General features: G+C 37.0%; 1 protein-coding gene across 1 annotated transcript; it reads left to right on the top strand.

Annotated features, from left to right (window-relative positions):
• Positions 1-53: 53 nt before the first annotated feature.
• On the top strand, positions 54-6,924 carry kcnj2a (potassium inwardly rectifying channel subfamily J member 2a). Its single transcript, XM_058794661.1, has 2 exons — positions 54-273; positions 3,101-6,924. The coding sequence occupies exon 2, from the start codon at positions 3,346-3,348 to the stop codon at positions 4,627-4,629; it is 1,284 nt and encodes a 427-aa protein (XP_058650644.1). The 5' UTR covers positions 54-273; positions 3,101-3,345; the 3' UTR covers positions 4,630-6,924.
• The last annotated feature ends 9,443 nt before the right edge of the window (positions 6,925-16,367 follow it).

Here is a 16,367-nt window from a genome sequence, read left to right on the forward strand (position 1 = left end):
CATCGGATTGGCGGTTTTCAGAGAGGGGGCGTGGCTAGCTGTTGCGTCTTGTTTAAATGGGTTTGAAGCCTAGAAGAAACAGCACATGAGTTACCGCACGCCGCAAACAACAGGAGAAACGTGGAGATTTTTGTTCTCATGCTTCATATCGAACACTATTAATACGTTGCGTGGAGAGAACAAGATCAATGAGAAGACAGTGTGGATAGTAAAACCATTCGTGGGATATTTTTATAAATGAGAACTTTTTCGTGTTCATTTACAAATGACTAGGTAAGGTCGCACATATATTTGCCGACATATTTTATGCAACTGTAAATAAACTCGTACTGTTTGACGATATGAAATGTTTTGTGCTATACATTTTGTGAATACTGTGGCTCAGATGTTGCTCTTTCAGTGCACGAGAGACTTAGTGGAGTTCTCGATTATATTTGATTTTTGATAGCAGATATTCTAAGCATAGTTTGAGAACATTGTTGAGCTCTACTTTCAAAGTTTATAGCAGACACATGATATCAGTTAAAAAAAACGAGAAGCAGATCACTTAATCAGACAGTCTCAGTTTGAGCTCCATTTAATATTATTGCTGTCTAAGCGATTATTCTGATGGGATGGTAACGAGTTATTTATGAAAATGTATGTCTGACTCTCAATGAAACGTGTGAATGTGTTCAATAGCCTGTTTGATTTTTTTATTTTCTCTGAAGACAAATGCACAAGGTGACACAGCATCCAGCATTACTTTATGCATGTAGGCTATTAAATAGTCATTCAAAATAAAGAAACTGTGAAAAAAGATGACGGGAATGTCTTTTCCCCCAGCACCTGTTGACACCTCCATATAACGTTACTTCTCCGCGTGACCGATTTGCCTTATAAAAGGAACATTTAGTACTGCATTATTTGTATTGTTGCATGCAACACGTGAGGTTAAATATTATACAGCCTAGTATTGTTCTTAGTTGTCTATTCTATTTAACTCAAAGTGGCTAACTTGTCTAATATATTTGGAGCACAGCTGTGCTCAGCAGTTGTCAGGCGTCAGTCGGCTGACAGACGCGCAGATCGTCTTTTCTGCCCTAAACACTCAGAGACTTTCAATTGGCAGCTAAATTGGTGCTTAGCTTGTTTGTCAGGTCTATGCACACCACATAGTGTAAACCGTTAAATGTGATAATAGGGCAAAAGGAATTTCCCTAAAATATGCAACCATATTTTAGGAATATTAATCCTAGTTAGATCACTCAAAAGAATGTAGACTTTTATGTAACATTTTCCATTGGTCCTCACTGGTCCAAGCCATCAAAATAAACATCTTTCCTAGATATAAACACTGTCATATTATGTTTCACGTTAGAAATAATGGCATCTATCAACCTGCTCTTTATCTGAATGTCTGTGGGGCCACATGTGAAAAACATGTCTTTAGTAAAACCAAAAGAAAATAAACAGCTTACTTTTGTTTTTAGATGGCAGAAATGTCCTTACTAGTATATATAATAAAAAGTAATTTCTGTTTAAATACAAATTTTCTCCGGTTCTTTCCGTCTTACTCGCTTGCTGTCCTTTTCTCTCTCAAATCCTTCTCTGTTTCGTGCATCTGCTAAATAAGATAAAAAGGGACCTTTCTTTTCAGTTATGGTTGCTAAGAACATTGAGGGCAGAATAGGAGCTTTAATGAGTAGTGTTTTAGCCCTCCCCGGGGAATTGTCACAGGGCTGTCATTATACTGCTGAGAGAGAAGATGAGGTCCCAGAGGACAAGCTCTCAAGTCAACAAGCCTCGTCTTAGTCCCTGCTCTGCACCCTGCTGCAAACCAGTCTTAGCTTGTTTTTACCTTTGCTGATGTTTAAGCAATAGTTCAGAATGCTATGTATTTTGAGACAGTATTTGAAGAGGTTGGACGCAAGAACAAATTTGATCAGAATGCATGCTGTTCTCCATCGACTAAAGTTCTCTTTCCTTGTTTGACTCTTAAAATGTCAAAAATCCTTTAGGGAACAGGTCTTATTTTATAGCGCTGTACTTTCATGGAAGAGATCAGATGTTTCAGCTTTTTACCTGGAATACCTGTGATGACCTTTTTGTGATGATTTGTGAATATCATGTGAGACACTCTTTAAAAGCATTTTATTATTGTTCAGTACACTAAAAATAGATAACATGTTAAATATACAGAGGATACTGTAAAGGTAAACTGTACTGTAATACTGTAAAGAGCTCTCAAGAACCCACTGTTGGTTATAGATGAGTTTTTGCCAATTTAAATTAGTGCATAGGTAATAGATATACATGACTGAACAAAAAATTTTCCATTCACCCATACCCTGATTAGCACAGTATGTGAAAACGGGTATTATTAATGGTCCTGTGGGCAATTCCACTGTATGGGAGAAAGCATAAACAGACAGGTTGGCATGGCAATATCTAGTGGTGTGGTGCACTGCCTGGTAAAATGTCATTGTATTCAAGAAATACATTTTTGACTAAAATAAATTGAAACAGGTGTTGTTGACTGAGATTGAAATTGACGATATAAAAACACAAGAAAAATTAGTGAAATGAAGAATTATCTTCCTCAGCATATGGACAATATAACTGATGATCCATAATAAAGAAAATTAGTTGAAAAAAATATTTTATTCAAACAAGAAACTATTTACTTCACGGCCTCACTGATGATTTAGAGAAGTTCAACTTGGGTTCTGTTACTTTGTCCATTTTGAGTGAAATCTCGTTGGCTAACACTGCTGTTTTGTTTTTTTTCTTCCTAAGTCTGAAAGGAATGGTCAGGGTGCTCTAAAGTTTCAAAGTATGAGTTTTTGATTAAGCACATACCATGCATCAAAGTTAGTATTGTTTCATGTGATACTAAATTCAGAGGGAAATGTTAACATTATGATATAATCAGTGTACAAATTTATCAGTTCAAGCTGAGACTTGCATGAGAATTATGTGCATCACATTTGGTCTCGGAGATTCGTGTGCTGTTAGATCCAAAAATTCAGTTCCGTGAATGTTCATGTTAAGAGAATGTTGAGGTTTACAGTCTCAGCCAATTAATGTTAACGTGTATCTTGTTTCTTGTTTCTGATAGGACATTTGATCAATGATATCACCAGAGCAGATGAGAACCGAGTGATCGCCCCATCCTTGGCCCTCTCTGTCAATCAAAGGTCCAACTGGAGCAAAGAGACGCCTCCTGCGTCCGGCTCTGAACAAACCCATTTCCTGCTTGTGTTGGTCCCCGTGAGTGTTTCAAAACTGTTTCTCCAACGCTTTTTCCAGAAACTAAGACTGTTTTCCAAAGCAGAAACAGCACAGACCTCCCAGACTGAGGTGATGGGAAGTGTGCGGGCCAACCGCTACAGCATCGTGTCATCAGAGGAGGACGGTATGAAGTTGGCCACTGCTGCGGTGCCAAATGGGTACGGTAACGGGAAGGGTAAAGTCCATACCCGTCACCAGACCCAGAGCAGGTTTGTCAAGAAAGACGGACACTGCAACGTGCAGTTCATCAACGTCAGCGAGAAGAGCCAGCGCTACCTGGCCGACATCTTCACCACGTGCGTGGACATTCGCTGGCGATGGATGTTCGTTATCTTCTGCTTGGCCTTCCTACTGTCGTGGCTGTTTTTCGGATGTATCTTCTGGCTGGTTGCAATATTCCACGGAGACCTGGAGAATGACGGGCCCAAGTGTGTCTCCAACGTCAGCACCTTCACGGCTGCCTTTCTCTTCTCGATCGAGACACAGACCACTATCGGCTACGGTTATCGCTATGTTACAGACGAGTGCCCCATCGCGGTGTTCATGGTTGTATTTCAGAGCATAGTCGGCTGCATCATTGACGCCTTCATCATCGGTGCTGTCATGGCTAAGATGGCAAAGCCCAAGAAGCGGAACGAGACTCTGGTGTTCAGCCACAATGCTACGGTGGCCATGAGGGACAATAAGCTGTGTCTGATGTGGAGGGTGGGCAACTTACGCAAAAGCCACCTGGTAGAGGCCCACGTTCGAGCTCAGCTCCTTAGATCTCGCACCACAGCTGAAGGAGAGTTTATCCCTCTAGACCAGATGGACATCGACGTGGGCTTTGACAGTGGTATTGACCGCATCTTCTTGGTGTCACCGATCACCATCGTCCATGAGATCGACGAGGACAGCCCTTTCTATGACATGAGCAAACAGGAAATGGAGAACTCTGACTTTGAAATCGTAGTTATCCTGGAGGGCATGGTGGAGGCTACGGCCATGACCACTCAGTGCCGAAGCTCCTATGTGGCCAGTGAGATCCTGTGGGGACACCGATTTGAGCCCGTCCTCTTTGAGGAGAAAAACTATTACAAAGTAGACTACTCTCGCTTTCACAAGACCTACGAAGTGCCCAGTACCCCCCTGTGCAGCGCGAGGGACCTTGCTGAGAAAAAATATATCCTATCCAACTCGAATTCTTTTTGCTATGAGAACGAGGTGGCCCTTTCAAACAAAGAGGAGAAAGAGGAAGGGACTGGGGACAGCCTGGGCCCTGGAGGGACAAACACAGACACTAGCTCAGACTCTGACCACAGCCAGGCCACTGTTCCCTTAGAACCGCGGCCTCTACGGCGGGAATCTGAAATATGACTGTGCAGAACTAGCGGAAAGGTTTTACAGACACCTCTTCATACAGGCACATTGAGCTGAACTGAGCCCCTCAGCGAGGCAAACTCAAGCTAACGGTACAGTTACGAGGAGGAATCGACAGAGAAACTGTACAAGAGTGTTCTTACGAGTATGCATGGTTAAATAAAACACAGCATAGAGGCACTGCACAGCTAATGAAGAATGCACATCAAGGGAGGAGGAGGAGGAGAGAGAGAGAGAGAGAGAGTTCCCCATTTAGGTGACACTACCTTTTAAGACCGTTGCTTCTGAATGACATGAAGCCGAGAGGATGTAACTGGTTGGCAAAACTTGAAAATGAGCAGGCATGTGTCCATGTGCAGTTGTCCAACGGTGTAAGAATGATTCGAGCTCAGACCAATATTTTCATTCAGCCATTTACTCATGCTGCTACCAAAGTTGATAATATTGTGGAAAATTCTGAAATTTTACATTAGGCATTTTGAATAGCTACAAAAAATAAAACAAGTGTTTAATATTAACAATATTAAAATAAAAATAATAATAGTTCTTAGAAATAGCATTATACAAATCAGAAAAAAAAAGGCAGCCAGGAGTGTTAGTCAAAGTCTTAAGTATCATTAAAATGTCCTGTTCCTACCATCTAGTTAATTATTCCATCATCTCCTCGTTTCCTTTCTATTTAAATCCACTGGCCTTCGTGTGAGGCTTTGGGTATTTCTGGAACAATCTTGTAGGGGGCTTAGGTGGGTAACCTCTCTTTGGGAATACAGACAACTTAGTGTCTGCTTTTTAAAAAAAAAAAAAGACATTAAGTTGGAAGCCCTCTATAGTGCATTTCAGGTTATCTGAATGGAGAAATGCACAGGAACATGCCTGTTTATTGCGATATATATATCGGACAGGGTCTTTAGATCAGTATCAGAATGAGAATCGCAGTCGTCATGTCCGCATGGACAAAGAGAGTGAACGTGTTAATGAATGTCTTTCTACAAGTGCTGCTATGTTGCATATTATAGAGTTTTAGACTTAAACCAAAGAGTATTCAAAATGATCTTTCATAAAGAATGCATCAAATTCTTTTATTAGATAGGATAATAAGACAAGTCATGACGTGGAGTAAAAAAATATATATATTTGTAAGTGAAAAGAAATGGTTTTTGTTTGCTTACGCACATATATGGTTTATTTGTATTGATTATTTTCTTATTCAAAGCCAAATGTGTATAAGACAAAGACTACGAATAACAAAGCCCATTGGAAATAAGAGCTACAGGTTAGCCTACCTTATTTTCAAACCCTCCTTTCCATCCCATAACTTCAGTGTTACTGTAGTTTAGTGCTACATGAGTGTTTGGGTTGGAAAATGTTGCTAGAAAACCTTTAGATTTAAGGTTCTATTTGCATGGATTACTTATAGTTTCATTTACAGGCTGCGTGAGTGTATATTGGCCGAACGGTTTGGGTTCTATTGGAGGAAAGAAACGGGACAGAAAACAGAATCCACTCTCCCTTCTGACTTTAAACCTCTCTAATAATTAATTATTTCTCAATCAACTCTAACCTCTTGTCTTGCCTGACAAACTGCAATACAACCCTAATGACTTGTTTGGCAGGTGTACCAAGGACTGGGTATGTAGACTGAGATCATGGTACTGTGATCCAATGACAATCAGAACACAGAATCTGAGCTCAGAACCGCACTTGCACACAAAATGTGCTCCTGAGATATCACTTGACGTTTGATTGTGATGTCTAACGTGTCTCCTCTCACCCTTGCTTTTTCTTAAATACCTGAATTAATGTAAAACAGCCACTAGAGCATGTTCTCCGGAAAGCTCTATAAAAGGAGACAATAAAATTAGGGGATATTTATTTTGAAAATACTGCATGTTATGCAGCTGTGTTAAACGTACAAAAGAGTATAAATTGCAATCAATGCTTTGTCATCCATAGCTTTTTTTTTTTTTGCCATGTCATTTTTCAAGAGTCACTTGACGAACAGCCAAATACGCAGTGCACCTGGTTCTCACCGGGCTACTGTTGGCTCGTTCGAAGAAAATGTTCCTATCAATGAATGTGGGTCTATAGGCAGCGTTTCTTTCTCTCTGTTGTAAATATCCCCATACTTTATGCAGTCGTTTTTGTATCAGTCTTCCCTATTGTACTGAAAGAAAACAATGGAATGTACAGATTTTTATATTATGATTAATATTATTGTTGTTATTATTATAATTATTGTAATTATTATTGTACATGCTATTTTATTTCATTTTTCAATAAAACGAGATTGAATGGTCAAAAGTCACTGTTTTCCTTGGGTAACTTGGTAAGTTCTTTAAATAAACATTGGAAACACTGGAAAGACTTGCCATAACACATAAAACACAGATATACAGCGTGAATGTTGTAACCTACGGACAGCTGCTGTAAAAATTGTCTAAAACTCCTATAATAATATTTTTTAAAGACATCCTAAAAATACTGATTCTTTAATTGATGGATGTTTCTTCAATTTAAGGCACTTTTATGTCCCAGGGGTTGATTTGATATCATCCTTCATCAATATACATATATATATATCTATATATATATATATATATGCTACTTTTAGAATGCCTTTATATATAAATTGCCTTGTTTTACCCTATACCAGGTGCAGATTTTCAATCTTAAAATGAATTATGCTAAATATAAATTAATAAAATAATATGATCATTTCAGTGCTTATTGTCTAAAAATATTTAATTTAAATCATTTTCAAATGCTTAAATTACACTTAACAAGACAAAAAAGTCAGTCATATTATTTCAAAAATGTAATTTCCACCACAGAATGTTATCAAATACAAAACTACAAAACATAATCTGAGATGTGGCGGAAATCTTCATTCACTGATATACAGTATATTATTAGTGGATAATTCAAATAAATTAGACATGAAAAGTATCTTTAAAGAGAGTTTATGTTCTAAAAGTATACAGGACTAAAAGTACTCATAGTTGAAGAAACGCCCATATATTTTATTTTCCAACTCAGTGGGTTCATGTCTTTTATCTACCTATTTATCAAAAAGGTCTTTGGGTTCAGCTGTATCCCAGGCCAGGTCATGGCCACAACTTACGTAAAAATAGCCTGTTACCGTGAGATATAAAGCAGAAGCTAAATATCCTCACAAATACTCACTCACTTCATTCCTTTTAATTCAAAGAAGCTCTTTGCCACATCTTGGCACACCTGTAGAAAGCATATGACCTAAAGTGAACAAAATTATTACAGATAAATGAAAAGCAAACCCATGAGAAAGATAAAACCTGCAGTGCAATTGTCAACAAACTGCTGGGGCTGACATCTAGAGCTTTTAACGCCTTAAAAATGATCTTCATCAACATGTCATTTCTTTTTTCATAAGTGCTACTAACTTTAAAGGACTCACTTTCACACTTCTCGCACCAGATCTCTGTATGACCTACTGTACCACCATTATGTCAAGATGAAGAATACCAGTTAGGTAGGGAAAGGAAATGAGATCTATAACTATGAGTTATACCAAATAGGGATGACTGTCGTGCTCTGCACATCCAGCACAAGATTTGTGTTTAAGAAAAATGATGGAGAAACTTGATTCAGATTGATGCCGTGGAAAATATCTCTATACACAAGAGGCTTAGATTGACACTAATGTCAGCTGAGGTACCCTGGATTTTTGGAGCAATGGAAAGGGAAGGGGGTATTTGTGTTTTACTGGGCCACAAATTTGTTTAATGACATGGGTATGTCAGAGGTATTACAATTTGAAGGTGGTTTATGAGGACACTGCCAATGTCCCCGTAATTCAAAAGGCTTAAAAAACATAATAAATGGTGTTTTTTTGACAATCTAAAAATGCACAAAGTTTCCTGTAAGGGGTAGGGTTAGGTGTAGGGCAATAGCACATACAGTATGTACAGTATAAAAACCATTACACCTATGGAGAGTTCCCGTAAACAACAAATACCAACATGTGTGTGTGTGTGTGTGTGTGTGTGTGTGTGTTTGAATGTGTGTCACCTCATTTGCTCTGTTCGTTAATACTCATTAGCAGATCATCTGATGATGTAGCCTAGTAGATAGGGACAAGAAGAACGATAAGAAAGGACAATATGAAAAAATAAAAAACAAACCTGACTTTTCATACTGTATAATATTAAGGATTTTTTCAACTGCATTAGCGGTAATGGCACCGGACATTGCACTAGTTCTCTTCAATATTTCAAAATTAAACATGTTTTAAACGTGAATGACACTGGAAAAACAACAAAAAGTAACAAAAACAAAAACACCGAACCAGTCCAGCAAAATTTCAAATTAAAATAAATAAATAAATAAAAACATATTTTAGCATCATTGATACTAATAAGCTATAGTTTTTATTAATAATCTGAATTCGTCTTTTAATAATCTGTTTTCATTTTAATTTTAGTTAAAGTTTTAGTAATTTTTGTAATTGTTGTGTTTATTTCATTTTTATTATTTTTTATAGTTTTCATCAATTTTATTTCAGTTTTAGATTTAGTCAACATAAACTAAATGAAATTTGAAATGTTGCCTTGGCAACTAGCTCAAATAAAATAAGTAAAATATTTTTAAGTAACAAAACTGTTTTATGGTTTCAGTTTTAGTTTTTATTAACAATAGCTAACAGTAACCCTGATGGGAACATATGTGCCAGCATAATTCTGTGAAAATCATGCAGACATGTAATTTTACATCAATATGATGGCTCTACACCATATTTCAAGAAAGACATAGTATACAGTTGTTCATTTAAGACTGAATATTAAATTGTAAACCAGATTTAGATTTATATTAAATTGTAAAACAGGTATTATCAAATGAAAATGAAAGTACAGCAATTAGAAGTCAATAATATATTGTAAATTCACAAAACATTTGCTATGTAGATGCAATGAATTATACCAAATTGGAAGATTTCATTGGAATGAAGGACAATTTAAAAAGGTATAGTATAAATGTGAAAGAAATTAAAGTTTAAAAAGAGTTTGAAAAATGATTCAATCTCACACAGAAGGGAGGTTATATCGTATGGGACAGGCTGTTACACTGGTGGGAAAATAAGGAGTAGGGTGTCAACCCTTTTCCGGTCACACCATTTAATATTCCATTTATTTATTGAATTATTCATTTAATGCGGTGACCAGGAAAGGCGCTTTGAGTCTGTGCTTCCTGTCTGAAGGGATCACATTGTTGGGCAAGATGCGTGAGTAACACTGCTTAGTAGGTGATTTCCACCTCCATTTCTATAACTCCACCCGCGTTTTTTAGATTTCTTGTGAGAGTCGAACATGCTGCAACAAAGCTTCAAGAGGCCTCATGACTTCTGAGAAGGTTTTTGTTTAAGCTCATTTATTCAGATTGAAAATTCCGTATTCTTCAGTCAATTACAGGTATTCATCAAAGCAACCCAATATGATAAATAATTCATTCATAGTGATGCTATCTCATGCATTTTTATTATTTAATCCCCCTCCCCTGAGTTTACATACTTATGTTTTCAGACATGATTTTGCCACAAAAAAAAAAAAAAAAACACAGGTATCATTTAGATTTTTGGTTTAGTTTTTATGCTTTTAAAAAAAGTAAACATTCTCATTGCATATGAAATAAATAGTTTATTTATTTATTTTATTATTTTAGCAAAATAATTACATTTTAGATTGTGTGCATATATGAATATAAATATATAATTGTCTGAATATAAAATTGTCTGTTTGCATGAGTTGCCTGCATTGTTTTGGCTTTTGATTTACTAAAGGAAATATGGTGCAAATGCACTTCAATGTTGGAGATGTTTCTGTACATTTTCTAGTAATCATGGCAGCATTTAAGTATCACAGTGTTCTGCTGCATCCTCCACAACTCGCGCACAGAATAGGCCTGCAAGACCAGGAATTGCTAGCAAATTGTGTTCCGCACTAATTTTGTTACATTACATGATTTGGATAACTTCTTTAGAGAGCATCGGCCACTAAATCAGTGCACGTGCAAGTAAACAGTGCTATCAGCGGGCACAATTTTCCCCCAGAATGTTTTCATAGCAGAATGAACCTTGTATCTCAGACAGATCAAGGAAAATGTTATTACTCATGATATGACCCATTTAATCGTTTTATTTTTCCCATATGGAAATATTAAAGTGCCTTTTTAAGGTGGTATTTAAAAGTTCTTAGGGATTTTTTTTATTTAAGGAATCTAACCAACAATGAAATGTCCATGAAAAGGTTAATGATTTTGAGATTTATCTAGAAAAGGATCTGCGTGCATCAGTCCACAAACAGGTGATTTCTTTTAAGATTTTCTGCCCAGCTGTGATCTGAAGGGAGGGTAACAATGCTGAACTCAGAGGCCCCTGTCCAGGCAACACAAAACAATCCGTGTACCAAACTATCACCGGAAAAAACCTTCTAACAAGCCACCGTCTGGGAAACTGCTCTTTCAGACACTCTGAGCTCTGCTGTAAGCCTGTGATCCTCACGCTGTTGTGTCTGTTTATTGAGCACACTATTCCGGTTTCACACGATCTCCCGCTCTGCAGCGGCATCCTTCAAAAAAATAGCTTAAATTCTGTCATAATGAAGACATGTAGAGTGCAATTTCACAACTAACAGTTACATGATATGCAGGACACGACAGAACATGAAACAAAATGGAACATGGATTTAAACAATCAGCGCTTTTCGAGCTGATGACATGAAATCTTTCAGTGTCGCAGCAAACCCCCCAATAATAAGCGAAACAAGATTTTCACACTGTGAGGTCAGAACAGATCAAGAAACATAGTTGTGAGAAAGTGAGAAATAAAGAACAGAAAACACCAAATCCACAGCACATACTGTGAATGATTTATTGGATTAAGAATTGCAAAAATGTCATTAAAAAAAAACTTAGGGCAGAACATAGGGCCTGATACTCTTTTAACATGCATGGGGTCATGTTTCTTTTTCTTTTTTTCAACAAACAGTCAGTAACCAAAACGCAATTTGTGAGATTTTGTGCATTTCTGCTTAATTTAAATAATATCATAACACTGTCAGTTTGACACGTCAGAAAAGAGCTGTGGTAATTTCATCAATACACACACACACATGCACACGCACAAAGACTAAAATGAATACATAAAACAGTTTCTCAGTTAGATCAAAAAGAACATTTTGAAATCTGTGGCATTTTGAAACATTTGCGATTCTCAGAACCTTTGGAATTCTGTCTGTCTGTTTTTCTGATTTAAGTTCTCCATTAGAAAAAAGTAGAAAAGGACCCTGCTGTCGCTAGGCAGCATGTGTCATTTTTAGCGTCTTTCTCAGAAACCCTTCTTTTAATACCAGTCTGCTACGGTTTGTTCTCTATGGCCTTAGTGGCATATCAGTAAGCTCATTCATCCCCTGACCTGCCATATTATTTGTTAATGAGAATAACTTGGCATACCTGTGGTGGGTGGGAGATTTGTTCCTGATATGGGTGCAACAAATTGTTGATGAATATTGCATGAATAAAAAACAGCTGTTGAGATTAATAATTCAACATCCGATACACCTGTATCAGGGGATGTCACCTATAACTGGGCTGAATAGCATGTGATGCAACCATGCAAATATTCACGAGATCTAATTACTGAAAGTTTCAGAGAATAGCAGGTATAGTGCGATAGCCCCGCAGAAACTGATGACGCAACATAAATTCCCAAAAGTTTCTAGCATCTGCCAGGTGAATGAAGCCCCAGGCTGCAAGCTGTGTCCTACAAAAATGGATTTTACTGGTACTTGCAAAATTCTGCAAAAGTTGGGCAGTAAGGTCACACTGGTGATGTATTATACAAATCGTTTTTCCTCCTAAAGTTTGTCGGTAATGGAAAAGCAGTGCAGAATTTAAGGTACCAAAACATACCGTAAACCAGCTCTAAAAGACAATGATACCCAGTTTTACACCAATGTCCAAAACCATGCATTCCATTTTAAAGTTTCCGTTATAAAGGTCAAATGCACTGATACTCAAACTTTTAATTTCATGTTCCGTCTGCTCTATTTCACAGCATCCTGTTAAAAGTATTAAGACCAAATATTTAGCTCTGGCTCAAAGACCTTATAGCTCTATATATCAGTTATAAAACCAGATGATACCTGGACAATTTTTACACTTGACAGTAAATGACAGCCTAATAAAAGAGAACATTGAGAACATTTTTGCACCTTAAATGGGAATGTCTGTAGAATTTCACTGTGTTCCCTTCAATCAGATTTAAGGAAACCTTGAAAGACACCACTGTCAAGAATGTTAATTTAATGGAAAAAATGTGAATATATATAAGATAGATAGATTCTGTAACAAGATAGATAGATCCACTAAAACAGCCTGTAGCACTATTTCTGCAGGACAGGGCATGGCCTGCTTGTGTGTGTGTGTGTGTGTGTGTGTGTGTGTGTGTGTGTGTGCGTGTTTCCTCTCCTGTGTCAGACGGAATTAGCCCTGATGGACAGGAGATAGACCTGGTGCATATAGATATGACCTTGACGGGACAATCGCACAGTTTGAAGCAGCGTTCAGTCCTTTAGCAGCTGGTCTCTGGTAGATGATCTGGACCTGGCAAAAGGGGTTCAAACCTCACAGCTTTTAGACGTGGGATAGAATAAGAACCGGTGATGCAGAAATGATTTTGATTGGTATTTTTAAGTCAGTGCTCTGATCAAAATTTTCCAGCAAAAACAAGGAATGTCTGAGTCTTTTTGTGGTTGCCACAACATTCTTTTAGTAGTTCAAGAAAACAGTTGTGATGGCTGTCAACATCCACTGACCTGTGGGCTGGAACGAAGACTTGCCATGACCTTAAACGTCATGTATCTCTCCATACATTTTCTGATATTGATGGGGTTATTTGCTCACTGAGTCATCTCTCCCATCTCCTGGGTCACTGGGGTAATGTTGATGAAGAGACAATGAAGTTGTATTTTTCCATTCATCTATCCCACTATAATAATCCTGACTGAAATAGATCTGTGTTGTAGGGAGAATTTAGTCAGCGCTGGGCAGCTGCAATATTATAGCTCAAGTGTTAATCCCACATATCTTTATAGTCTGATAAAGATACTGGAGATTGTGAAATTCCAAACTTGAATGCACATCCACCTTTTTTTTTTTGTGCTTTTTTTCAATCAGCTGGTATTTATTGGTCTGTTTATTTTTACCCCTGTCACCCTGAGAGCTTTCATCTGGTTTTTATCAGGGCAGTGAAAATCATCTTTGCTTTTAATTCATCATTGTTTATTTAGCTTCATCATAGTTCTGACCATTAGACAAGGCTGAATGGGGACTCGAATACCACTTTTTTTAACCTACTTGTCTTCTTTATAACAATTCACCACTTAATTGGAGGTAAAATATATATATATGTATAATGTTAGCTACACCTTGAAAGCTGAGATTCTTTGCATAAATGTATGAATACATATTAAGTATGTCCTGTAAAGTATGTTTAGGGCCTTTCCCTTATGAAAAATAACTCTGGTTTATTGTTTATTGTAAAAGTATAGTAACCATGTTTTTTTGGTGTATCGATTACCATTTGTATAACCACAGTTTTACTACAAATACCATAGTTAAACTATGGTTAGTATAGAAAAAACATCATTTGTGGTTACCATATAGTAACCATGGTTTTTGGTGTTATTTGAATTAAAACCATGATTACGTTTTGTAAGGGTTCCTTCACGATTTTTCCTGATGTTTGACATCATCTATAAAAAACCCGAGAATAAACACTATTGTCATGTCTCTGTCCTCATCCTGATGTAGTAATGCTAGACGTACTTCATGAACATTTGGTCCCATGGTCAAATACTTGTGTTTTTCAAACTGCAGAGTCACTCAGAATGACAAAGCATGTGATGTTCTGCAGCTCCATCTCCTTCTATGTGCACAACCCCATCTAACGATAGGCAACCAGGAAGAGCCATCATCATCATCATTATCGAGCTCATGCTAATTTAATCCGGCCACCCTCCAGTCTTATTTTAGAGCATGACATAACCCCCTTCCTACTCCACTAGTGAGATTACATGTTGCTAATTGACTTTCTCTCCTTTCTTCAAGTTTGTTTCCTATTATAGCCGTAACGTAAAAAAAATACAGTAATGCCACATATCAAAAAATAACAACCACAGTAATGAATCAAACTCACGTTATGAAGTAAATAGGAAGCACATCTCCCTTAGTGACTAAGCAGCACATTTCAAATGTGTCATGTGTAGCTAAATTCCCAGCGTGCATTTCTGCATGTCTTTAAAACCGCACAAGCAGTTATTAGATTATGTATGAGTGTTTGTAAGGACACTACATTTATCAACATGTTTTTCGAAGGCCTTGTTGCCAAGGGGAAAAATCAAAAGCATAAAAAAAACTTTGGGAAAAAGCTCATCTTGCACATTTATTAACACACTGCAGACACATAAATACAAGGTACTTATTCGGTCCTTGGAAACAGAGGATTAGGAAAACCACCTGTTGTACTCATAAATAGGGTTATGCAACATTTTATGTCTGAGTGCACTCTTCCTACCGAGTTAGCATTACACAGTATTAAGTGTGGTCTGATTTAAAATAGCCCTGTGAGAACAGTGATTTGTTCCTCGCATCACACACGTTGCTGACACTGATGTATGGATGGATGTGGGGCGAATGACAGAAATTTTAGCCACCAACCTGTTGCGCTCCATCTCCTCCTCATCTGCGGTAAGTATGTGAGATCTCTAGACTTATCTCTGACTGTGTCACATAATGTTCATGCCAACTGGGTTTTTCCTGAGGTTAGTAATGGCTGTGCAGTTTGCACAGCCATTACTAATTACAAATTACAGCAGATTGCTGAGTTGTCACATCAGCACATCTAATTAATGCTAATTTGCTAAAAGAAATGTATAAAAAATTCAGTAGCCTTCAGTTTTTCTCTTTGAAGCAAGAAATGAATGCTAATTTGGTAAGTGCATTTCAATTTTTAAGTACAAACAGAATTATACACATGGAAAGAAAGATATATATATATAAAAAATCCAATTAACAAAATTTTGGAAGGGCAACTAATTTTATTGCTTTGACTTAGTTGAGAAGACATATTATATTAAGTCTGCACAAATATATTTTAAAAACATTAAATGAATGGTTATTTTCAAATCAAGTCAACATTCAGAATGCTAAATGTTGACTGAACTAATCAAAACAAATCCAGTCAACATCGAGATCATTCTGCACGTGCTGCCATCTTGTCAAGTTCACGCGTCAGGTAAGTTACACTAAATAAATGTTATTTTTTACATTAAATTTAACGAGAAAATCATGCAACATATTTAACTTTTTTGAGTGGACATTTAGAAAGTGTTTTATGAGTTGTAGGCTAAATCCGAAGAAAAGTGGATATAAGAAAGTGTATGTCAAGTTCAGGCATCAGGTAAGTTAAGTCAAGTGGCACTGAATAAATATTTGTACTTAACCTTAGACTGAATTTATCAAAACGTATATTTAAAAGGTGTAGATGTTTTATATAAAATGTATATATTTATACACAAACGTACAACATATATAAAAATACAACATATATAAAACATGTATGATATGTCTGAGGGTATTTAAGTGAAGGGAATGTGGTCTTTCACCTTATTTAATCCATAAAACACTTCATATCAAAAGCTGTG

The sequence above is a fragment of the Onychostoma macrolepis genome, chromosome 12 (genome assembly GCF_012432095.1).
Source record: "Onychostoma macrolepis isolate SWU-2019 chromosome 12, ASM1243209v1, whole genome shotgun sequence".
In the NCBI taxonomy this organism is placed as follows: domain Eukaryota; kingdom Metazoa; phylum Chordata; class Actinopteri; order Cypriniformes; family Cyprinidae; genus Onychostoma; species Onychostoma macrolepis.